Below are 24,969 nucleotides of genomic sequence, written 5' to 3'. Positions count from 1 at the left end.
CCCTTCTGGTTGAACACAGGAGAGATTTGTGATGCCACCCCAGCCCCAGGGACCCGAAAACGTCACTGTCTGAAACACCACTGCCTAGCAGGGAGCTGGATGGCAACGCTCATCCATCGTTTTTTATTAGCTTTTAGAAAAAGCCACAGATTCAAAAACTCAGAAATTAAGTCTTTAGCTTGATATGATTAGGTCAGTCATTAAAACCTTATTTTAATCTCAAAATTTCTCATAGTGCAATATATGAACATGACAAATTCATCTGTATTAAGACAGAGAGAAAAGTCCAAGTAAGGTGGGCTTTACCTGAGTTTACATTTCAGGCTCTTCACGGTTTTGCCATAGCATTCGTTTTAGAGGATGTGCTCAATTCAAGGCCGGAAGGCCATGCCTGATCTGTGAGCTGGTCCCTGGATAGCTCTAGGTTTTTCCTAAAGTTAGCACGTTACTCTACCATCCAAATTCTTCAGGTCCCGACCTGTTGTTAAAATTTTTCTTTATGCACATGTTAAAGGTTAAAGTATTTCATACATTAACTTTTCCTACTGAATTTGTGTTTCAGATGAATTTCAGGATTCCTTGATTCATCTTCTGTAAAGTGAAAATGAAATCAAATGATCTAAGCATTATCAAAGCAAATTTCTGGATGCGAGCTATTTTGAGAAAGTTTGCCCTTGGCCTTGGCTACACGTACTTGTTCAGCCACTCGAGCAAGCTCCTTCTTGCCTCATCGATATAGGGCTTGTCTTCAGGCGAACAATCTTCTCTCTTGCGATGCACGAAGCCGTGCGTTTGCCCAGAAAACGTTTTAATTTGATATTCCACTTCGCAGTTTTCTTTCAACTTCTGAGTCAGCAGAGAGACCTGGTTGGCAAAAGAGTTCATGACGATAGGACTTTAACCCTCTAGCAATATTTTCCATTCTCCAAATCTTCCCTGAATGCTTATCAAAGAGCTTTAACATCTGTGCTTTAAATTAAGTTCCATAGCTATCATGAATTTTTCACTTTTAATTTTAAAATCGGCACAGTCCGCACCTCTGGCAAAGGAGAGAATTCAGAGCGATATAAAAATGATACATCAGGGGACTTCCCTGGTGGTGCAGTGGTTAAGACTCCGCACTCCCAATGCAGGGGGCCCGGGTTCGATCCCTGGTCAGGGAACTAGATCTCACATGTGTGCTGCAATTAAAGAGCCCACGTGCCGCAACTAAGACCCGGTGCAACCAAATAAATAAAAATAAAATACTTTTTTTAAAGATATATCAATTATTTGAAATTGTATTAATATATTTATATATTATTCAATATATACTTCAGTCTATTTGCATATACCATATTCAATGTATTCAATATGTAATTCATAGATTCAGGTGTAAGTTGTTTAAAACATATCAATAAAATGTATCAGTTATGAATAACAACAGTAATTTCTAAACAACTGCTTTTGAACCACAGTTTCCATCTGCCTTTTCCTTATCAACATACTGGATTTAACATAGCTGTGTCTTCACTACTATATATAAAATAGGTAACCAGCAAGGACCTACTGTATAGCACAGGGAACTATACTCCATATTTTGTAATAACCTATAAGGGAAAAGAATCTGAAAAAATATATACATATACATATATATATGTATATATATATATTTTTTATGTATAACCGAATCACTGTGGCGTACACCTGAAACTAACATGACATGGTAAATCAACTATACTTCAATAAAAAAATTTTTTAATTAAAAAAAACAAACAGAGCTGTGTCTTTAAGGACAGAGATCTTATGATAACTCATGGGTTCCACGCGGAAGGGGCACGGGCAGGGAAGTAACCAGCCATCCAGCCATGGCAGGAGCACTTAAGGGGTTACAGACCCCCTCAAAGTCCCCGATAAAACACACCTTTAAAACTTTAATGTTGAAACGTATTTGGAGCAACAAATGAATCCTTCGGGATGTTTTCCCCAAAATGTCAAGTCCTGCTATTAAACACAGAGACGAGAAGAGTTAAGATGCCAACTTACCTGCTCTAGAGGAATCACAGCATCGTTTTCAGCAAAAATGAACAACGTGGGGTTCTTTAATTTGTACACGTCTTCAGAGTCTTTGATGATGCCTGGAGAATGGGGGCGGGACAGGGACACACGGTATGACTCCCGTACATGTGCCACAGAATACGATGTGAGTTAGATTTTTCAAAAGAAAACATATGCTTTGGGGGTTTTGTGTCTCTTCTTTTTAGCAATTCCACAAAAGTGGCCTGTTCTATAAAACTGGGCTCAAAGAGGTTACTGAGTCTGAGGTCCCTTCTCTCTACCTCACTCACCAGGAATCAGGCCATTAAATGACGGCTGTAGACCTGGCCGGCTGCTTGGCAGGTAAAGATACGCAGCAGCCTGAAAAATGCTCCCTCTTGGGACGTGTCTTCATTTACCAAGAGGTGATAACTTTCAAATCTGGACCATCTGACCACCGCTGTTCTGGAAGTTTCTCACAGTTTACTCAAGCCCCAAGGTTCTGACATCAGGGTTTGATGGGGTATTTGTGCTCAGAGGAGACCACATGTGTGAAGTCCCTGGGCACGGCAGCGGGTCCCAGCAGGTCATTCATAATAATTAGTTTTCATCCTTCTAAAGTGCCTTCAGAATTTTAGAGATCATTTAGTCAAAAGCATGTTGGACTTTGGGGATTCAGACAACTTTGAGTGTGCCCACTCCTATAGGAAAATAAGTAAAAGTTTCAAACTCCACTGTCATTCTGAGATGAGAGGAGTTCTAAAGAAAAGATCATTCTGGGCTTCCCTGGTGGCGCAGTGGTTGGGAGTCCACCTGCCAATGCAGGGGACACGGGTTCGCTCCCTGGTACGGGAAGATCCCACATGCTGCGGAGCAGCGAAGCCCGTGCGCCACAGCTACTGAGCCTGTGCTCTAGAGCCCACAAGCCACAACTACTGAAGCCAGTGGGCCTAGAGGCCGTGCTGCGCAGCAAGAGAAGCCACCGCAAAGAGAAGCCTGCGCACCGCAAGGAAGAGTAGCCCCCGCTCGCCGCAACTAGAGAAAGCCCGCGCTCAGCAACGAAGATGCAACACAGCCAAAGCTAAATAAATAAAATAAATAAATTTATTTAAAAAAAGAAAAGATTATTCTGGCACTTGTCAAAGACGGTAAGGAAGATTTTATTCGAGGAGACCACGGCAACAAGGGTTTGCAGTGAGGGAGGGACACCAGACTCAACCCCAAATGCAAGGACAAGTGGGATTTTCCACCACGGAGCAGGATGGGGGCCGGTGGATGGAAAATGACTAAGGAATCATCGGGCTACGGGGATTCTGGCCAGACAGTATTTGACAAAGCCTTTGCTGAAGGCAGGCCAGGTGACAAGGCATGGGGGGGGGAACAGGAGGAATTTGATCACATATCAAGGATGGGGAGTTCTCGCTAAACTGACCCAGTGGGCCAAGGAGAGAGCCCAAGGTCGGGACCTACTCAGATAGAGGACTCACAGCGGAGCCTGACTCAAGGGTGGTCACAGAGAATCCCAGTCAGTATGGAGGAAAAAAAATTGTTTTCCATTTCCTGTTGGCAGTATAGCAAAGCCAAGTAAGCCGGAGAGCCTCCCCTTAGCTGTAACTCCTCTCTAGAATGCAGGGAGCCACGGGCAAGAGGGCCACGCTTTCCACCCTATTCTGTGAAGGCCACGTTAGGCGGCTGCACAGCGCTTTGAGGCCCCTGGGCTCCAAGTCCCGCCCGGCTCCGCCGTCGCGCACTGCGCAGAGGCGGCCACGAGGGGGCGCCGGCGAGCAGTCCACTCCGGAGCGCCTTGTGCTAATTCACACAAAGGCGCCGCGAGGGCTGCCAGCCCCATTGTGCACAGCGGCAACCGGCAGCTTGCTGCTGCCTTTGAGTAAGTAAACAGGTAAAGGGCTTTTTTTTAATGCTAAAAGTAAGTGAAAATACCGCAGTGAGGAACCATTAAGCCAAATAAGAATCATTAGTATAACTGTTGGATATACTATCATGAAAGAAAGCCAAGGTCGGATGTTTCCATATCCTCACTTAGTAACCATTTCTATACACAGATATAATGTTCTTATGTCATTGGTGTGATACATTTGGTTTGTTTGCATGAAATGTTTATGTTGCTATTAACATTTTAGAGTCAGTTTTCCCTTTCCCTGTTTTCATATATATACACATATATGCGTGTGTATATATAGTGTGTGTGTGTGTGTGTGTGTGTGTGCAGGACTGCATGCATGCGTGAGTAGTTGAGAATTAGTCATATCTTGGAAAAATCTTTTCACAGCTATTGCTCATAAAAATATTGCTTGATATTAACCATTATCACAGAAAGAAAGTTATCCCCTTCATCCTAGGTTAAGAAATTGAGACCTCGGATTAGGGGATTTCCCCAAAGGCACACTGTCAGGACCCAGGTTCCCTCTGGTTAGATATTACATACTTCCGCCTCTAGCTTCAGATTTTTAAAACCAATTCCTTAAGATAGGCCATCTCTGCTCCACTGGGGTTTGTGTTACCCCAGGACCCTCAGTTTGGGAAGAGGTTCGTGGCCTTTGTCACTCAATCCCTCCTCCAGTTTTCATTGTGTAAAAATGCACAAGGCAGGTTTACCGTAGATGGACACCCCTGCCCTGAATTCTGGGTATTTCATCATCATGTGATGCACAGCAACTCCACCCCAGCAGAATCCCACGACTCCAATTTTCTTGGCATGACAACGTTGTTTCAGATACTTCAAGACCGCGTCAACTTCTCTAGAATGAAAGAAAAGTTATTCAAGGGGAATCCCCTGGTGGTCCAGTGGTTAGGACTCCACACTTTCACTGCCGGAGCCCGGGTTCAATCCCTGGTGGGGGAGCTAAGACTCAGCAAGCTTCTGGCACAGCCAAAAAAAACAAACGAGGTATTTTGTGGCCCCTTGAAAGTACACTGGGCAGCAAGCACTAGTGGTAACAGGGCTTTCTCAGCAGCTGTTCCTTGAGGTTCTGAGATCCCTACTTTCAGAGCTCCGTCCTCACCACCTCCTGCCTGGGTGACGAGTAACAAGTGACATCTCTCCCCAGCAAGTCTCCCTGCCAAGCCCAGCCTCTCCCAACCACCTGACAGGGTGGCACAAATCAGACCATCTTGAGCAACAGCCTTCCACAGCCTCAGGAGAGATCAAGGCCCAAGGCCACAGCGTGGCTCTAGGGCTTGATCCCAAGATCCAGCCCCAGGGAGCTCCTTCATCTCCTCTCTCTCAACAGGGCGCAGCCTCAATCAGGAGGCAGCTCCCCACCTCTGTCTGACTCAGCACATTCCATCCCCCTGCCCGACACCCTAACTCTGCATCGCCTGTTTCCTCCCATGCCCAAAGAGCACAGTAGTATTTGGAAAGCCACGAGGAAGAGGCAAGCCCGAGGGGACGGGGAACAGTGGCTCTGGCCTTGCAAATGGTTCGTTTGCAAATTGGTTGTCTGGAACTCATACAGCTTCTGCAACTAGAAGCACAATGCCAAAATAGAGGTAGTGCTGCAAGGCCGGCCCGGAAAGTTCTGCTGGATCTGATAAGGAAGAAACGCTGTCTGTTTGCAATTAAGAAAAAAAAAAAAGGAGAAAGCAATTCTATTGCACGTTCTTTTTCTTTTAATCGTAAGATATCTTTGAACACATTTAAACATATGTATCATACCATTCTGTGTGCAAGTAGTTATTTTCATAATGTTAGAAGAGCTGTAATTAAGTAATTCTGCAAAATATAATGGAATAAGGAATAGTTTTTGTCATTTTGTTTTTCAGTTTTTCTCGAATGCTTTGATCTTAAGAATAACTGCCTTAACTGGAGGGGACAAGAAGGAAGAGGGCATTTCTATAAACGTTCTTTCACTGACTCAAGTGAACCTATCTTCCTTTTGTTGCCGAGTATATTCCCCACTTTCCTGGGAACACCAGAACTTAGCTTTGGATGAAACTCCCTTCCCCATGCTTGGTCCATATACTTTGGGAGGGTCAGTTCCAGGAGGGGAGTATGTGGCTCTGGCCTGGCCAATCGCAGCATAGCAATCTCCAGCCACAACGATTGGTTCAAGGATGGACTTGTGACCCAGTCATAACCATCAGGACAAAACGAGAATTTTGCTGGTTTGCTGGGAAAGGAGCCAATGGGAGGCTAGGGCTGCTGCAGCCATCTTGCCACCCAGAGGCAAATGCTGCCTGACAATGGAGCCGGCATCAGACAAGGGTGCTGCAGGATGTTGGGAGGTCGAATCCTGGGGATACCTTCTGAGCTATAGACCAACCTCTGCTTGAAGCCAGAAATTACCTCTTTTCAGTACTATAAGCCAATAAATTCCATGACTCCTTAAGCAGTAACCATTCAAGATGGGTTTTCTTTCAAACAAAAGATATTTGACTAGACACAAGGACTTTAGTCTAATTTCCAAGTTAGTGTCTCCATTTTATGTCTCATTTTGATTTAAAATGTGTGGCTCTCCTTATCCCCTGTGGAGAGGTACCTCTGGGTGCTCTAATGCCCTCCAGAAAGGATCACCCTGATTTGCGCTCACAGATAGAAGGCAGCCCCACAAGGCTTTTCCTCAAAATGTCCTAACTATTCCCCTCCACGCAAAGCTGAATTTCATATTCACATCACAGGCTCTCGGGGTCTCTTGTGTTTCTACTTGTATTTTACTCATAACTTCTTGCTTCATTTTGTTTTTCCTGGGCTTGCAGTCTGAGTCCCTGGGAGGGAGGCCTGGAAATGGATAAAGGTGTGGGAAGTTGGGTCCCCAGTGATCTCAGAGTCCACCCTGGGGAAGGCAAGGGAGGAAGCAGGGCAGAAAGAGAAGCTGTGCTGTGCTGTGCTGTGATATGGGAGAGGACAGCGTTCAGGAGGATGCCTGGTCACGGTGAGTCGGGGGCTAGGGCTGGGGGACCCCTTTGCCCTGGGCTCAGGTCTTCCTGTTCAGGAGGAGCTTGGCACTAGAGAACATCCCTGCCTCTTTCCCCGCTCCATCCTTATTCCTCCAGACCAAGAAGAGGGGATCTGAGTGGCAGCTGAGCCCTCTGGTCCTTGCTTCTGGACTGACTGGAGCCAATTTAATAAAAGGCTGCAATCCTGGGGGATCCCCCCCTTTTCTTTCCACAGTTCCCTGGACCCTGGCAAGACCACAGTCCTGGTCTGGTGGGTCTGGTCTAAAGACCCAGTTTCCCCGAGGCAGGGGGTGGGAGGGTGGCGGTTTTGGGGGGGAGGGGATGGCACTTGGGGCCTCAGTTTCCAATCAGCGGAGTGGAAGTGGGGCTGACGTGTTCTCTGATCTCTCTTCTCTGCCTGTTGTTTCAACTGGTTCTGCAACCAGAGGGGAAGGAGGGAGTGTTGATCTACGGACCCCTATAGCCCAACTGTCAAGGAAAATGGGACCCCCAGGTACTTCAAGGAAGCTCTCTCAGCATCAGTGCCACAAAGCATTTCCCAGAGAGGAAAGCAAGTGAACTTACTGGCCAGCAGGGTACTTGTTGGTTTCTAACCAACCCTCCGCTGCAAAGACTGTGCTAAACGAAATCGGTTTCCTTTACGCCTCAGGAAGGACTCTGCGAGCTGTGGCCTCTGAGGTCGTACACGGCGGGAGGGCGGGCAGGTGGGTGGGTGACCGAGGAAGCCAGACCCTCCTCTCCCTCCTGCCTTTTCCCCCCGGGGCCCTGGGGCGCCACCAAGACAGCCACGCTGGCTGGTAACGTACTTGGGACTTACTTATCGATCCTTCTGGCATCTCTTGTCTTCAACCACTCCGGGAAGGTGGACCAGTCCCCTGAGGGGTGCCATGGCTCCTGTCCTACAAAGAAGTCTGGAACAATGGTTCTGTAAAATAGGGACATGCATCCTGCTTAGTTTCAGAACTGTTGGGACTCCATATTTGCTTCTGTTCATTAAGAACTTGTCACGTTGGCGGTTCTGGACCACAGGAGAAGAAAGGTAGTGGTCACAAGGGCCAGCTGTGATCGCAGCAAAGAGGCCAACTGGCTCCAGGCCAGAGCATCTCAGATTTCACAACCGAAGGTGCAGGGCCTCTGGCAGCGGGCTGAGAGCCCAGCCCGTCTGAAATGCCGAGGCCTCGGTCGTGCACACTCCCCGCTAGCTGTGACGCCCAGGACAAGGGTTCCCAGGCGGCGAGGGCCTGGGCGGGCGGACACAGGCTCCCCTCCTGCCCCTGAGGAGTCGCACCTCTCAGCTGGCCTTTCGCATTAGCCTCAGGCCAGAGGGCACACCTGGTGAGCGGCCCAGTCACCATGACCAAGCAATTTCCCAACCTCCGCCCAGGATGCCAACAGGGCACAATGTCCTGCCCCGAAGGTTTGGTCTCATGCAGGCTCTAAAAGGGGCCGCGGAGCAGACACGCCAGCTTGCGGGGTCCATGTCAACCTTCCTTCCGCACCAACCCCGGGGTGGGGCAACGCGGCCCCCGCCAGAGAGCCGGTTCCGGAAGTAAAGGTCACGGCCATGGATGGAGGAACACAACCTCTCCTGCAGGGGTGGGAGGAGCACTGAAATCTGGGTCAGAAGAATCTAAGTTCAGGTCCCTGTACTGCCCCGTTCTGCCCTGAAACCTTAACAAGTCACTTAATGACTTTTAGCCTCTTTTTCTTGATCTAACAGAGCTGTGCACCCTCAGAGGATTATTCTGAAGGCAAAATACTTAGATAAGGGTGACAGGCTTTGTAAGTCACAGGCATCTTTACTCATTTTTATGTTCCGTCTCCAGCTAATGGACCCACCCAAGACAACGGAAGCCACCGTCCCATCCAATCTCCTCGATGCAGCGGGTGACCTGGGGCAACTGAGACCTCCGCCTTCATGCCCCGGTTTCCTAACCATCAAAATGGGAACAGTGACAGCCCCGCCTTGTCCGGGTTGTTGGAGGGATGACGGGCAATTACCCAGGGAACGCCCTAGGGCCCCGGTCTGGCGGAGCCAGAAAGCAATCAGGGCTGGCTATTGTTTTCATTACTGGTATTGCCCTTGGAAAGCTAAGTTGCCTCATCCACAAGAAGAAACGTGAGGGCACGAAAAAGGGGAAAATCAAGTGGGCGTCCTCTTTCCAGTCAGCGGGAAATTGCATCACACGGCAGCGGGGGTGCTTCCCTTCAATGGGTTTCTCTTTGTAGGAAAACGAGATGGGTGCACGCTTTGGTTTTCAGCTCCTCTTTTTAAGAAATAAGAAAACAAAGGGAATTGGGGTGCACCACACTCGGGGCTCGCTGAGTGAAGCTGGGCTGGCAGGGATGGCCCCTCCTCTCTCTCCTCCGTGCTTTACTGAAGCTGCTACCAACAGCACAGCGGTGCGGGGCAAGCAGGTGACAGCAGTCACCAAAGGTGGCCATGGTCACACAATGTGACAGAGACAGCCTTTGGGAGCTGAGGTCTCACTCTGCCAGTTCTGGAAGCCAGTCTAACTCACATCAGGCCATGACAGTTCGTGTTCAGACCAGGATAACTACGTGTGCCCTGTGCGTGAAAGCTGACCCCAGGCGGAGATGCTTCAAGGGCCAAGTAATGGATCCATTTCAGAGCTGGCGAGTTCTGCCCTAGGTGTCCTGTACCGGTGTCTGCGCAGGGCCTCACATCGGGAAATGACTCTCCCAGCGTCCAACAAGTCTACAGGGCTAGCCATCCTAGGAGGACCTGAAGCCCAGACATTGGGTTGGGAGCAGTTGGCTTCCACTGGACACTGGCTGTCGTATGTGACAGTCTCCATTTACCTGCACCCCAGTGAGATAAGAAAATACATCATGTACATCAGAATATACTCAGGGTTTTTTGGTTTCATTTCCTTTGAAGGGAACAAAATACAGAAATTTATATAAATTTAAGCAAAAAAAAAAAAGAAGAAGAATTTTATACGTACGTGTATCCATTTCCTGCAATCATGTCGGCCATATACCTGGTATTGGGCAATTGCCAGCCGAATATATCTTGAATGACAATCACAGCTTTGCCAGCGTCCACGGGGGATGCGGTGAGATAAGCCTTGATGTGCTCAACTTGAACTTCACGCCCCAACCCTCCGTACTCTATTCTATGGCCAATGTCACAAGGACAAGGGTGAGCTTCGTTAGCCATTGGAGATGTTTAAGTCAGGCTACAGAGAGACACATGCATTACACTGAGTGGGGCACATCCCAAGATTATAAACAATGAGAAAACTAAAATCAAGAGTACAGGAAAAAATTAATTTTAACTATACTTACAGTGTATTCATGCAAGAAATCAATGATAACTTCTGGTTCTGGGTGATAAGATTAAGCTAAGAAGAATCCATTCCCAGGCTTCCCTGGTGGCACAGTGGTTGAGAGTCCGCCTGCCGATGCAGGGGACACGGGTTCGTGCCCCGGTCCGGGAAGATCCCACATGCCGCGGAGCGGCTGGGCCCGTGAGCCATGGCCGCTGAGCCTGCGCGTCCGTGAGCCTGTGCCCCGCAACGGGAGAGGCCACAACAGTGAGAGGCCCGCGTACCGCAAAAAAAAAAGAATCCATTCCCATTACAAACAGAAATACCAGAGTGAATGCAACTAACAAATAAAAGTTAAAATGGTGGAGCTCAGAGGGAAAAGGAAGCTAATAACCCCCTCCCCGGGTGAGAGAGGAAACTGGAGGTCAGGGTCAGGGTGGCAGGAGCAGATGTGAAGGAGCCAGGGTGCTGGGGACAGGGCCAGACCCAGAGACAGGCCCTCACCTAACCAGTGCTTAGGACTCTGTGTCCAGTGAGGCCTTGGGACCCCTTGAGACAGGGATTTGTAACTGAGACTTTCCCACACAAGGTCTGAGCCCTCAAAGGTTCATATTTAGCAGACAAAATTCAAAACAAACAACAAAAGAAAAAAGAAAAACTCTGCCAACCAAGCCTAGGAATATGGTAAGGAAGCCCAGGAAAGGAAAAAAGCAACCATAAAAAATAAAATAATAAAATAAAACTGGAAAATAAATGAATGTAAAGTCTTCAGCAACAACAACACAAAAACCAGTCCCCCAAATGTGCACCATCCTTTTGAAGTAGGAATACCTAGGCTGAGAAATTGACAGAACAGTGGACCCCGGGCAGGGAAATCCCTGGGCACCTGGCAGAAACAAATGCAAGACTTGCACAATCCAGGCCGAAAAATGCTTCCCACTGAAGAGGTGCTTACTACAAATAGCTTCACAGGAGGAAGTGCTCCAAATAAACACTCGTCAGGAAGACTGATGGTGGGGATGGGGGTAGAAATGAGGAAGAGACCCAAACACACTTGACCAAACAAACAGCAGGAAAGGAGAAGAAAAAGAACAGTAAACCTATCAACCATAAAGTAAAAAATAATGTGGGCTGAAATAAATCCAAACAAATGTAAATATATTAAATTCACTGTTTGAGACAGATTCTCTAATTAAATTTTTGTTTTTAATTCAAAGAGGTTTCCTTGGAAAGGAAAAACTAGGAAGCCTGAACCCAAAGATAGAGATCTCTTCATTAGCAATTAGAGAATATACAGTCTTTTCAAGCAGATGTGAACAGCTACCAAACTGCCCACATATTAACCCACAAGTCAACAAAAATTTTATATAAAACGTGTTATATTAGCACAATGAAGAAATGATAATAAACGTCCAAAAGGTTTAGAACCGAATTACAATGAAAACACTCTGTAGTGAAAAGTTGAAGCAATACACTGGTACTTAGAGAAATATTGATACCCTAGATTGCAGTCAGAGAGAAAAACACTTTCCCCTACCCTCTTAGGTTCAGCAACTGAGGGCCTGAGAATTTAACCGACAAAAGTCAGATTAACAGGAGAAAAAGCATACACGTTATTAATATTTTTAATTTTTAGCACACAGTGGTTTTGCAGAAAACAAGTGAAAACCCAAGAAGCAGTTAGACACATGGTTTATACAGCATTTTAACAAAGGGTGAGAAATTGTGGAGGCATGACTGGGAAATATATGGGGAATCTGGTGATGAGAGTTGCTCCCCTCATGGGGGAGAGGGAATTTATGCCCTAATTTTAGGCAGAAAGGGGGAGGGAGAAAAACTCTTTTTGCATCTGCTGTTTCCTAATTGCCTTCAGCTCAAAATAATCAATACGCCAAAGTACCATATTTGAGGAGCGTATCCTTTGATCCTCTTCAATTGCATGTATTAGACAAAAGGGAAGACTGGAGATAAGTTAAGCATTCAATTCAAGAAGTGAGGGGAAAAATTAGAATAAACCCAAAAGGAGAAAATAATGAGATGAACATAAACAATGGAGAAACAGAAAGTGATTAAAATCTGATTTTCGAAGTTATAAAATAGGTATATCCCCAGCAAACCCGATCAATAAAAAGGAAAGAATGATAAAGAACACATAACAACAACAGCATAACAATATGTGGAATGAAAAAGGTGACGTAAGTACAGATTTTTCCCTTTAAAAAAATCACCAAAAAATTAGTATGAACAACTTTACGCTAATAAATTTAGAAACAGAAAAAACTGACAAATATGCAGAATGAGAGGAAAAAATTCCTAACTTCAAAAATATAAAAGAAAAAAAAGGTGATGAGACAGCTCGAGATTAAAAGAGATTAAAGAGAAATGAAATCAAATGCACCATGTGAATCTTGACCACATCCTGGTTCCAGGTTAAGAACCGCTATAAGAGACACTCGGGGAACAAGTGAGGAAGTGAATATGGATGACAGTGGATATTACGAATTAATATTAATTTTCTACGGTGTGGTAATAGAAGCTATGTAGGAGAATGTTCTTATTTTTTAAATATGTGTGCTCAAGTTGGGGATGAAGTATCAGCATCTGCAATTTACCCTCAAATCATTATAAAACACATGCACAGACATACATACAGAAACATAAAGCAATTATGGCAAATTGCAAACAACTGTTGAATCTAGGGGATCACAAGTGTTCATTTTCTTCTGGTTTTTGAGGAACAACAAGGAACAGTGTAGTTGGAACAGAAATATCAGGGAGAGAGCGTGGTGGGAAACACTGCTTTGCCCAGAATCCTCCAGCAGCTTCCATCTCACACCGAAAAAGCCAAATTCTTGCCACGAGAACAGTAATGGTGAAAAGAGCGAGAAAGGTCAGGGTCTGGATAGATTTTTCAGGTGCAGCCAATTGGTTCTGCTGACAGATGGCATGCGTAGGATATTTAACAGAAAGGAGTCCGTGGTGACTAGGTCTTTTGCTTGAGCAACTGGAAAAGGATGGAATGTCTAAATGAAAGGGGAGAGTGCCGAAAGAGCAGGTTTGAGGAGACCAGGACTTCAGGCTGTGGCATAAGCAGTTTGAAATGTCTATGAGACATTCACATTCCTGTCCAGCGGCCAGCTGGATAACAACGCCCAAGTTCAGGGCAGGGGTCCAAGCTGAGGACATGCATTTCAGAGCGATCGGCATACACGGTGGAACCTCATTATCTGCAGATTCTGTATTCATGAATTTGCCTCCTTGCTAAATTTATTCGTAACTCCAAAATCAATTCTTGCCGGGTTTTTTGCATCACCCACAAATCTGTGTAGAGCCACAAAAAATCTGAGTCACTGAGATGCACGTTCCCAGTCAAGGTCGAACGAGGCTGTGCTCTGTCTTCCTGTTTCAGCTCTCACGCTGTAAACAAGTGTCCTTCTCATGGTCTATTTAGTGCCACACGTTTGGTAACTTTGTGCTTTTTGTTGGTGATTTCATGGGCAGCGCTAAAGTGCCGTCTAGTGATCGACGTGCAAGAAGGCTGTGATGTGCCTTAAATACGTGTTAGACAAGCTTTGTTCAGGTGTGAGTCACACTGCTGTTGGCCATGAGTCAATGTTAATGAATCAACAATATGTAGTAAATATATATTGTGTTTCTTCATACAGAAACACAAACAGAACAAGGTTAAATATTGACGAGTTGATGGAAACGTGACCAGAGGCTCGTAGGAACCGACTACATTTCCCTGTGGTCCACTAGCAGCTAGTTCAGCGTTCACGGCAACTTTACCGAACACAACTTCTGTGAATAATGAGAATCAGCTGAACACAGTATTTACAACCTTGAGAGTGAATCACATCATTCAGGGAATAACAATAAAGAAGAATGCAGAAGATGGAGCCCTGGGGTCCTTCAGTACTTAAGACTTCCTTTGGGGAGGTAAAAAGGGACTAGTGACTGTGTCTGAGAAGGACGGGCCAGTGAGAGAGGAAACCCCAAGTGTGGTGTCCAGGAGCCAAGCCAGGGAAGGGCTTCAAGAACAGGAGAGTGGGGCTTCCCTGGTGGCACAGTGGTTGAGAGTCCGCCTGCCGATGCAGGGGACGCGGGTTCGTGCCCCGGTCCGGGAAGATCCCACATGCTGCGGAGCGGCTGGGCCTGTGAGCCATGGCCGCTGAGCCTGTGCGTCCAGAGCCTGTGCTCCACAACGGGAGAGGCCACAACACTGAGAGGCCCGCGTACAGCAAAAAAAAAAAAAAAGAACGGGAGAGTGTAAGCATAACGGAATCACTTTGCTGTACACCTGACACTAACACAACATTGTAAATCCACTATACTTAAAAATGAAAAAACGTGTATGCACCAAAAAGAATTAATTTTTATAAAAAAGAAAGAAAGAAAGGGAGGGTGTAGACCATGCAACATTCTGCAGGAAGACCCGAGGGTGCAGACAGGGTTGCCCACCAGGCTCTGCACGGTGGAAGTCAGGCTGAGGGCGTCCAGAACAGGTTTGCAGGAGCGGGGAGGGCGGGACTGCCGGGGGCTGAGACAGAAGAGAGACAGGGAGACAGGAAATACAGAAAGCTCTCTCTAGACTGTCACCAGTCCTAAAAAAGAGAGTGAGCAAAAGATGGAGGGAAGATGTGGAAACAAGTCTTTTTTTTTTTTTCTTTTTCTTCATGGAAGAAATGTCAGCATATTGGCTTGTGGATGAGAATACACCACGGAGAGGGAACCAGTGGTCTCTGGAGAGAGGGGTGAGGCCAGCACAGCAGAGGAGGCACTGGGCAGGTCCTCCCACAGCCCTGGGAGAGAAGGCAGAGGGTGAGGACACAGACACAGGTGGGTGGGTGCTGCCAGGAGGGAGGTTGTGGATGCTCCCACCTGCCTCTGTTTGCTCAGAGAACTAAGAAGCAGAGTCAACAGATCAGGGTAGAAGGAGGAGATTGGAGGGGAGAATAGAAGTGGAAAATGAGGGCCCGGAACATAGGCAGGGTCAGCGAGGCCGTGTCCCCCAGCCAGGTCCAGCTGCAGGGCGCAGGCAGGGAGAGGCCGGCAGAACAGACGGGGCTCTGCCGGGTCATGACAGGGGCAGGAAGGCTCTGTGACTCCTCAGGAGGTGGGATGGACACCAAGCAACCCAGGTGAGAAAACAAAGCCCTGTGAGTCACTGCCTACCACACACAGAGATCCTGTCAGCCTCCTTCAAAGGTGCGAATCCCATTATGGGGGCCCCGCACGCATGACCTCATCTAAACCTAATTGCCTCCCAAAGGCCCCGCCTCCCAATACCATCTTCAACATGTAAATGTGGGGGATACAATTCAGTCCATAGCAGTAGCTAACTGTAAAAAACACTTATAAGAAAATGGGGGAAAACTGAACTGACTGGATATTTGATGATATTGAGAATCATTTTAATGGGGGGGGGAAGGGAAGGAGGAATAATGTTATAACAGTGATGGGTTTTTTTTAACGAGTCCTTATCTTTTATAGCTACATGCTGATGTGTGTACTGGGACTTTCCCAGTAGGCTGTGGAGATTGTGGGAGAGTGTCTAAGTACTGACAGTACTGGAATTGGGTGGTTCAGGAGCGTCCATTGTACTAGTCTCTCAACTTTCTTTTTCTTTTTAAATTTGTTTATTTTATTTATTTATTTTTGGCTGTGTTGGGTCTTCATTGTTGCACGCAGGCTTTCTCCAGTTGCGGCGAGAAGGGGCTACTCTTCGTTGCGGTGCATGGCTTCTTACTGTGGTGGCTTCTCTTGCTGTGGAGCATGGGCTCTAGGCGCACGGGCTTCAGTAGTTGCAGCACACAGGCTCAGTAGTTGTGGCTCACGGGCTCTATAGCACAGGCTCAGTAGTTGTGGCACACGGGCTTAGCTGCTCCGCGGCATGTGGGATCTTCCCGGATCAGGGATGGAACCCGTGTCCCCTGTGTTGGCAGGTGGATTCTCAACAACTGTGCCACCAGGGAAGCCCCTCTCGACTTTCATACATGCTTGAGATTTCCCACAACAAAAAGCTTTCAAACTTTTATTAAATTTTAAACACTGTAAGATAAAAGTCTCCGTAAAAAAGTGAGAAAACAAGATACAGACTAAAAGAAGAAATTATTTTCAAAGCAGAGGCCATAGTATCCAGATAAAATATATGAAGAATTCTTAGAAATTAACAAAACAAAGACAGCCCCAATAGAAAATGCTCCAAAGATATGAGGCAATTTACAAAAGGATACACCTGAATGGCCCGTAAACATGTGAAGAGATACTCAACCTCACTGGTATTTAAGGAAATTATAACAAGAACAACAACAAGACACCATTTTACCTCTTGCAGATTGGCAATAAGTCTATTAACACCAAGAGATGGTGCCCAAGCAGGGAAACGGGAGGGAGTGTAAACTGATACACACTCTGGGAAGCAGTTCAGCAAAGGCAATGAGGAACACACCCTGCAACCCAGAAATCCCCCCACTGGTGTATTCCCTAGAGAATTTCACACTCTCGTGTGTGTGTGTGTGTGTGTGTGTGTGTGTGTGTGTGTGTGTACACACAGACACATGCAGTGGGTATGCAAGGCTGTTCTTGCCACCAAAATGTGGCAACAATTGCAAGCAATATAACGACCATCAGGAGAATGAGATACGTTGCCATTTATTCATTGTCGTGGGTTGAACTGCGTCCCCCAAAAAAGATACTGTTCAAGTCCTAACCCACAGAACCTGTGAATGTAACCTTATTTGGAAATAGGGACTTTGCAGAGGAATCAGGTTAAGACAAGGCCATCCTGGTGAAGGTAGGTGCTAATCTAATTAATGGCTGGTGTCCTTAGAAGAAGAGAGAGAAATCTGGATACAGACACAGACACACATGGAGAGACAGCCTTGGAAGACACAGGCAGAGTCTGGAGGGGATGATTCTACAAACCAAGGAACACCACGAATTGCCAGCAACCACCAGAAGCCGGGAGACAGACAGGGAAAAACTCTCCTCTACAGGTTTCAGGAAGAGCACGGCCCTGCCAACATCTTCATTTCGGATTTCTGGCCTCCAGACAGTGAGAGAATAAATTTCTGCTGTCTTAAGTCACCCAGTTTGCGGGAATGTGTTACAGCTAATACACTCCTAAAAAGAACATTACATAGCAGTTCAATGAGCAAATTCCATAGATATTTATCAATACAGTAAATCTCAAAAATATAATGCTATATAGAGAGACAATGAAAGAAATGAGATTGAGTTATTTGTAGTGAGGTGGATGGACCTAGAGTCTGTCATACAGAGTGAAGTAAGTCGGAAAGAGAAAAACAAATACCGTATGCTAACACATATACATGGAATCTAAAAAAAAAAAAAAAAAAAAAAAGTGGTTCTGAAGAACCTAGCAGCAGGACAGGAATAAAGACATAGAGAATGGACTTGAGGACACAGGGAGGGGGAAGGGTAAGCTAGGACAAAGTGAGAGAGTTGCATGGACATATATACACTACCAAACGTAAAATAGCTAGCTAGTGGGAAGCAGCCGCATAGCACAGGGAGATCAGCTCGGTGCTTTGTGACCATCTAGAGGGGTGGGATAGGGAGGGTGGGAGGGAGACACAAGAGGGAGGAGGTATGGGGATATAAGTATATGTATAGCTGATTCACTTTGTTATACAGCAGAAACTAACACAACAATGTAAAGCAATTATACTCCAATAAAGATGTTACAAAAAAAAGAGAGAGAGACAATGGTTTTTTGATGCTAAGTTAATACTAAAACCCCTGAATAATACATATTTTTTAATTAATTAATTTTATTTATTTTTGGCTGTGCTGGGTCTTTGTTGCTGCGTGCCAGTTTTCTCTAGCTGCGGCGAGAAGGGGCTGCTCTTCGTTGCAGTGCACGGGCTTCTCATTGCGGTGGCTTCTCTTGTTGCAGAGCACGGGCTCTAGGCGCACGGGCTTCAGTAGTTGTGGCACGCAGGCTCAGTAGTTGTGGCTCATAGGCTCAGCAGTTGTGGCTCATGGACTCTAGAGCACAGGCTCAGTAGTTGTAGCGCACGGGCTTAGTTGCTCCGCGGCATGTGGGATCTTCCCGGACCAGGGCTCGAACCCATGTCCCCTGCATTGGCAGGCAGATTCTTAACCACTGCGCCACCAGGGAAGCCCAGGACAAAATGTTAATATCTTTTTTTTTAAATAAATCTGTGTCATGTGACTATAGGTGGCTATTACATTATATCCTGTACTTTCCAGAATGTTCTAAATGCTCATAACTAGAAATGGCTAAATTTTAAGGAAAGAGAAATTAAGAGCTAGTCATTTGACCAAAGAAAACTTTGACGGCATTTTTCATAGCTTTGTTTCCATAAACTACATTATGGAACTATTATAAGAGAAGTCAGAACAATCCAGTATCAATAGCAGTAAACTTTATGTCCCACTGCACATTACTTGTTGAGAACTTATTCCTCAGGCTGATTTCTTACCTGGCTGTCCTATGAGGATGCGAGACCACAGAAAATAAGCAGCCTTGAATCTGAATCTTTTTACTTACCTTCGATTGCTATCCACTTTCCAAAAGGAATGTTTACAGCTAAGACAGCCACTCTCTGAACTGATCCTGAAAGGCCTTTCTCCCACAGAAAGGGGTGCTGGCTGGAAAGGCCTGGATGTGCCACACATGAAGGCTGGACTCCTGCCAGACACTTCACGGGGCACAGCAGCCAAGCCCAGCCAGTGTGTCCCAGGCCAAGGCCACAGTGGGCAGGGTAGACAGTCTCTCTGTGGGCAAGAGCCTTGGGAAACATACCCTTGACACTCTACTGATTGTACTATACGTAAACCTTCTGTATATATATTTCAAGATTTGGGCTCTTTTCCCTCCCAAATGACACATTTGTTAAAACACAATTTTCAGAAAAAAAGTAAAACTCGACTCCTATACAGTTACCAAAATGAATTCACATTAAGGATTGTATTTTACTCATGTGATAGGAGGAAATAAGGCAGATGTTACCACTGGTCCTAAGGAGAAAAGAAAAGGGCACTAATTTATATGGAGTACAGGGATGTTGAGATGAACTGTAAATGGAGACAAAACCAATTTTTCCACAGTAGGGGAGGAAGCCAATTAATTCTCCACCAGACAGGACAGAATTTACAAACCTATCAGTTACCCCCAACTTTCACAGAGCTGCAAAACAGCTCAAATACAATGAACAGGGCTAGAATCAGACAGCCCGGAAGGGTGGGCTATAGTCGATGGGTACTTTTCCATTGAAACACAGAGTTTCTTCTATGACATTATAAGGTCACAGTGAGGGATAAGGTTTCCTCCTGTAAGGGGATGGGACTGTGGGTCTGACATGTATGGTGGGGTCCTCATAAAATGTACCAAGAAGCGCTTTTCTGTATCATGTCAGGTGGACTTGGCAACACACTCCAGCCACCCTGAGATCAGATCTGTGGTTTCCACCAGTAACGCCTCCAGAAGTCAGAGTTCTCTTTATGACACGAGGGATGGCCAGGACATGCTCCAGCAGGGGAGACCCTGATGGGCACATTCTCTGTCAGTGCCACCCAGGATGCAGCACTAAAGTACATGTTTCCCCCATAACACCCATGCAAGATCCCACATAATTGTGAAGGACTACGAGACCCGTCCCCTACAGACTGACTTTTCTGGCCCCTTGACAAAGATTCTCTCCTTGACCGAACTCTAGTCAGGATCCTCTGAACTCTCTTCTCAACTAGGCCCTGGCTTTTGGGCTTTGTCCAGTTTTAGTAAGAATCCTGCTAAGTTGGTTTAGCAGAATCCTCCAGCCTCCTATCTGATTCGCTCCCTCATCCTCCATCATCCCCCAGGTGATGTCCGATCACCCTGGCTTGTCTTCTGCAAGAATCCTGTTGGGTCAGCTTAGCTGGAATCCCTTTATTTCCATCCACTGACCCCCTACTCTGCCCCTTGGCTAGAAACTCCCACTTTTCCTTATATTCAGAGTTGAGCCCAATGTCTCTCTCCTACTGCAAGATCCCCCTGGAGTGGTACCTAACCCCTATCACGATGGTCCTGAATAAGGTCTGCCTTACCGTTTTTTAACAAGTGTCACGAATGAATGATATTTTCTTTGACACCCTCCAGTCCTCCTTCACACAGCAAATGCCTCCACAAAATTGTAAGTCAAAACCTACGGGGATCACTGGTGCGTGTTTGACCTGCAAATTCCAAGGGGCTGCTGTGTCCTCCCCCCTTTCCTAAAATGTACCATCCGGAGGCATTCTTTTACTCCAAACAAATTTGTGCTTCTTGACTTCTTTTTCTGAACCAGTTATAGGATCTGCCTGGTTCCCTCTTTAATGAATAAAATAGAATCTTTAACACATGTTCATTTTTCTATCTGTATTAGTCATGATTTTGCCTTTTGCTGAAACTTATCTTTTAACTGTATAATTGAACATTCCCCTTTTCTCACTGGAGGGCAGAAGGCGAGAAATGGGTGGTCAAGTATGGTTGAGCTAGTGTGGTTTCCTGCTTTCATATCCCCCAGGATTTAAATAACTCAGAAGTCACACTTCCCAAAGCAATGAAGATCTCCAAAAGAAATAGGGAAGCAGATTTTGGTAAGTGAAGGGGATTGGTGTTGATGGGAATGCAACAAGCAAAGAAGTCTAGGAATAAAATGCTGGCAGCCTCAGAGATTTAGAAATGGAAACACCTGAAAGGGCATCGAAAACAACTACAGGACCTCTAAGGTGGCTGCAGGGGAAGGCTGGGGGTTTCCTTTACGGGTAAACACTGTAACTTGCATGGCAATTGATCTTCCATCTTGCAGCAGGGAAGGCAGGGCCCTCCTTATCCTTAGATGGTTCTGTGAACATCAACTCCTCCAATTATTTTTATTTTTCAATAATCATGGTTGTGTTTTCCAAAGGGTACACGGTCTTGACAGCGTTAATTAGAAACCTAGATGGGATGAAGCTAGATTGGCCTGTGAACTGTCAATCATGTGGCTGCCTCTGGCCTTTTCTTGGACTGTTGTGAGGCCTGGATGGCATTCCCCCAGATACCCACAGAGCTCACTTCTGACCACCTTACTTTAAATGGGCTTTGAAAACAACAGGTGGCATGTCCATCAGCAAGTAGCCCTAAATCGCAGTGCCCAGCGTCAGCAAGGCCTGGGACAGGCCACCGCTTCACCTCCTGACCCGCATGGCCGAGTGCGAACGGTACAGTCTCTCCTGGCAACACGGACCCAGCATACAGGACGCTACACGCCTAGACCAGACCCTCCTCTCTTTTTTTTTTTCTTTTTTTTTGCGGTACGCGGGCCTCTCACTGTTGTGGCCTCTCCCGTTGCGGAGCACAGGCTCCAGACGCGCAGGCTCAGCGGCCATGGCTCACGGGCCCAGCCGCTCCGCAGCATGTGGGATCTTCCCGGACCGGGGCACGAACCCGCGTCCCCTGCATCGGCAGGCGGACTCTCAACCACTGCGCCACCAGGGAAGCCCAAGACCCTCCTCTCTTAACACCCATCCTTAATAAAGGCTGCAAAATGTGGAGAATGAGCTGGACGCAGATACGCTCATTTTCCCCCCATACTTTTATATCAGTAGTAAGAACTATACGACCAAAATGTTCAACTGTAGGAAAACGGTTACAAAGAGTATTTAATGGCACGGAGGAAAGGATCAAGACATAGTGTTAAATGGAAAAAAAGGAATACAAGTTTATATACAGTATGATTTCAACTGTCTATTCAAAATGTATGGCTAAACAATACAGGAAAATATACCAAAGTGGGAGGGCGGGGTTGCTTTTCTGCAGTGACAATGTACTGCTTTGATAAAAGCTGGTGTTGAAAATGGACTTTAATAGGTTCATTACCTGTGCACCTGGCAAAGACCTCCTTTGCCTCAAGCAAACGCATGCGCAAGTTAGAGCGGAGCGGACCTGCAGCGCGATCCTGGGCTAGCGAAGCGCACGTACCTCGTCCAACTGCCTGAAGGACGCTGTCCTTACGCGCGGAGGACGCCGGACCGGAGCGGGCAACGCCGCAGCCCCGCGGGACACAGGGGAGACGGTCAGGCGCAAGCCGAGGGGGAGGCGCCTCCTTCGGGGACGGAAGTGGACGCGGTGACGGAGGGCGGTGGGATCCCGGTGGACCAGTGGCTGTCCTGGATTCCCGGCCTCCGGGGAAGGCTGGAGCCGGAGGGAGGGGCAGGGAGGGGAGGTCGGGAGGAAGAGGGAAGGAGGGGAGGAGGGAGACGGAGGGAGGGGAGGGAGAGAGGGAGGGGGGAGGAGAGGGGAAGGGAGACGACGAGGGGGGGAGGGAGACCGGGAGGAGGAAGACAGTCCGCCTATGAAATTTACATGTGCGCCTGTCTCCTGAGACCTGTGACTTCTTTACTGTAAATCAAAATTAGGCTATTTTAAACAGTAGATGACTACATATTCATACTTGACCTCCCTCCCTCCGCCGCCACTCCATATTTTGTCTGGTCACCTAACATTGTGATAACCAATTCAATTGGCTACAGAGAAGGGTTAAGAAAGAAAACCGGAAGAAATGTTGATTAGGAAAATAAGTGACAGGGGGAAAAGTAGCAGCAGCTTCTTGACGCCACAAGAATTTCACCAAAAATCTCATGACCCGTGAGATAGAGCCTTACTAGTTAAGACGCTTCCAGTTGGAAAAGGTGTGAATTCTGATTGAGGGTGACTTTTTCTTAAGGGATCTTTTCTGCAGAGGGATGGCAAATCAGTAGTATAAAAAGCCTCGAGGGGTAAGGTTTGTGAGACTTAATCTGATTGTTAAAGGGCAGTTTTCAGAAAAAGGCAAAATCATGATGCTTACACAGATATAAAAATGACCTGTGTTGAAAACTTTACAGTACTCATTAATTAATAAGAAAACGAGGCAGATGTTAAAACTAGTTCAGAAGAAAGTTTTTAAAAAGTGCACACATATGGAGTAAAGGAATGGTGAAAGGAAAATGCAGACAGAGGCAAACTGGCTTTTTTTCCACAGGATGGGGAACGAGGTCAATTTGCTTGTCTGTCATCTACCTACAACTTACAGAATTGTGAAACAGCGACCAGACATTGGAAGACAAGAATCAGATAGCCTGGATGGTGACCTCTAGGCAAGCATAGGTTTCCATCGAAACACAAAATTGTTTCTATTAGACTGTTTCTAAGCATCTTCCAGCATCTTGGAAGTACCAGTTACATGGAAAGACCAGATGTGACTGATTACACATCATTTTTCTCTATTTGCTAAATTTAGCTCTCCAAGCATTATTCCTGACATTAATTAACACTTATTAACATGAGGGATTTCATATTCGCAACTCTATGCCTTGCCAAAATTTGCCAACTCAGCGTTAAACTTATGCACGTACTTAAAAGTAATTTTTTAAAAAGTTGCCTCCAAATCAGTCTCAGTTGGCAAAGTTGTGCAGTGGATTCCAGTATTACGAGACAGCGCTATATTATAAAGTACACCTCTGCTACAACATTCAAAAACAATTTATATTTACTGTTTTCCCACCTATTTCCCCAAAACTATCTCCCAGACCCCTCTCACAGTCTCCTCTTTGTCTTAACGTTCACCTTCCCCCTGAACCTGGCTGGAATCTCCGTTGTCCTGCCTCTTCCTCCCTGTGGTCTCCCCAATTTGGGGAGAGGGCCGCCCTCTCTCTTTCCATTTATGCAAATCCTTTCCAGCTTTCAGAATTCTTCTTCATGAAGCTTGCTTAAGTGCTACAGCTCTTGATTTTCCTTAACCTGCACTCCTAAAAAAAAATGATTCCTTTGGCATTTTGTACTACAAACTGGGTCACTGGATCATGTAACATCTTCTAGTTGATGAAAACCTTGCTTTCACAAGTGTAGTAACCTGAGGTTTCTCAAGGCAGGCTGTGAGTGTTCTCTGCTCGAAACACCTGAGTGCAAGGAGAGGATGCCTCCTGTGTCCATCTCCTTGCATTAAACCAAAGACGTGTCCCTTCTCCTTAGACTCGTTTTCCTTCACTATGAAATGAGGGATTAGACTAGATTTGGTTCTCAAACTTTAGCACGCATCAGAATCCCCTGGAGGGTTTATTAAACCACAGAGTGCTGGACCGCAAACAGAGCCTCTGATTCAGGAGGTCCAGGGGGAACCTCAGGAATTTGTGGGTCCAAGATTGTGGGTGATGATGCTGGTGTCCCTGGTCCAAGGACCATATACTTTGAGAATCACAGTGACAGCAAACCCACTTGGCTGACCATCAAAACCATCTAGGGAACTTGTAAAATTCAGATGTCCTGAGCTCAGACCTACTGAACCAGAATCTTACAGGGTGGCACTGGGGAAACCGTATTTCAAAAAAACTCCCCAGGGGCTTCCCTGGTGGCGCAGTGGTTGAGAGTCTGCCTGCCGATTCAGGGGATGCGGGTTCGTGCCCCGGTCCAGGAAGATCCCACATGCCGCGGAGCGGCTGGGCCCGTGAGCCATGGCCGCTGAGCCTGCGCATCCGGAGCCTGTGCTCTGCAATGGGAGAGGCCACAGCAGTACATACCGCAAAAAAAAAAAAAAAACTCCCCAAATGACTCTTACGATGGACCAACTTTAGGACCCAATTGAACTAGAGAATCTGTATAGGCCATGTCAGTGTCAACCTTCCATGATTTTATGTTATAGGTTCAGCAAGGAAAGCCTGGCTGGAGGAAGGCAGGTGCAACTCTCAGGATAAAATAAATCTTATAGGTCCATCA

General features: G+C 46.5%; 1 protein-coding gene across 3 annotated transcripts; it reads right to left on the bottom strand.

The window, feature by feature from the left end:
* Window positions 1-81: 81 nt before the first annotated feature.
* Window positions 82-22,338, bottom strand: CMBL (carboxymethylenebutenolidase homolog). 3 transcript variants are annotated; one of them, XM_004274492.4, is made up of 6 exons: window positions 22,198-22,338; window positions 9,903-10,136; window positions 7,751-7,858; window positions 4,633-4,775; window positions 2,026-2,117; window positions 82-864 (listed from the first exon to the last, which is right to left on the bottom strand). In XM_004274492.4, exons 2-6 carry the CDS (start codon window positions 10,115-10,117, stop codon window positions 685-687), a joined length of 738 nt encoding a protein of 245 aa, XP_004274540.1. In that variant the 5' UTR covers window positions 10,118-10,136; window positions 22,198-22,338; the 3' UTR covers window positions 82-684. The 3 variants fall into 3 exon arrangements, with proteins under 3 accessions (XP_004274540.1, XP_033292484.1, XP_033292483.1); XM_033436593.2 differs by lacking the exon at window positions 22,198-22,338 and adding an exon at window positions 22,096-22,116; XM_033436592.2 differs by lacking the exon at window positions 22,198-22,338 and adding an exon at window positions 10,246-10,438.
* Window positions 22,339-24,969: the final 2,631 nt, after the last annotated feature.

This window comes from Orcinus orca, chromosome 3, assembly GCF_937001465.1.
Source record: "Orcinus orca chromosome 3, mOrcOrc1.1, whole genome shotgun sequence".
Lineage (NCBI taxonomy): Eukaryota > Metazoa > Chordata > Mammalia > Artiodactyla > Delphinidae > Orcinus > Orcinus orca.
This window is presented reverse-complemented; position numbering and strand designations above follow the sequence as displayed.

Coding starts and splice junctions, on each gene's coding strand:
- CMBL (XM_004274492.4), bottom strand. CDS start 10,117: ATGGCTAACGAAGCTCACCCTTGTCCTTGTGACATTGGCCATAGAATA. Junction 4,776..7,750: donor GATGCCAGAAGGATCGATAA/GTAAGTCCCAAG, acceptor CTTTCATTCTAG/AGAAGTTGACGCGGTCTTGA. Junction 865..2,025: donor CTGTGATTCCTCTAGAGCAG/GTAAGTTGGCAT, acceptor TTTGCCAACCAG/GTCTCTCTGCTGACTCAGAA.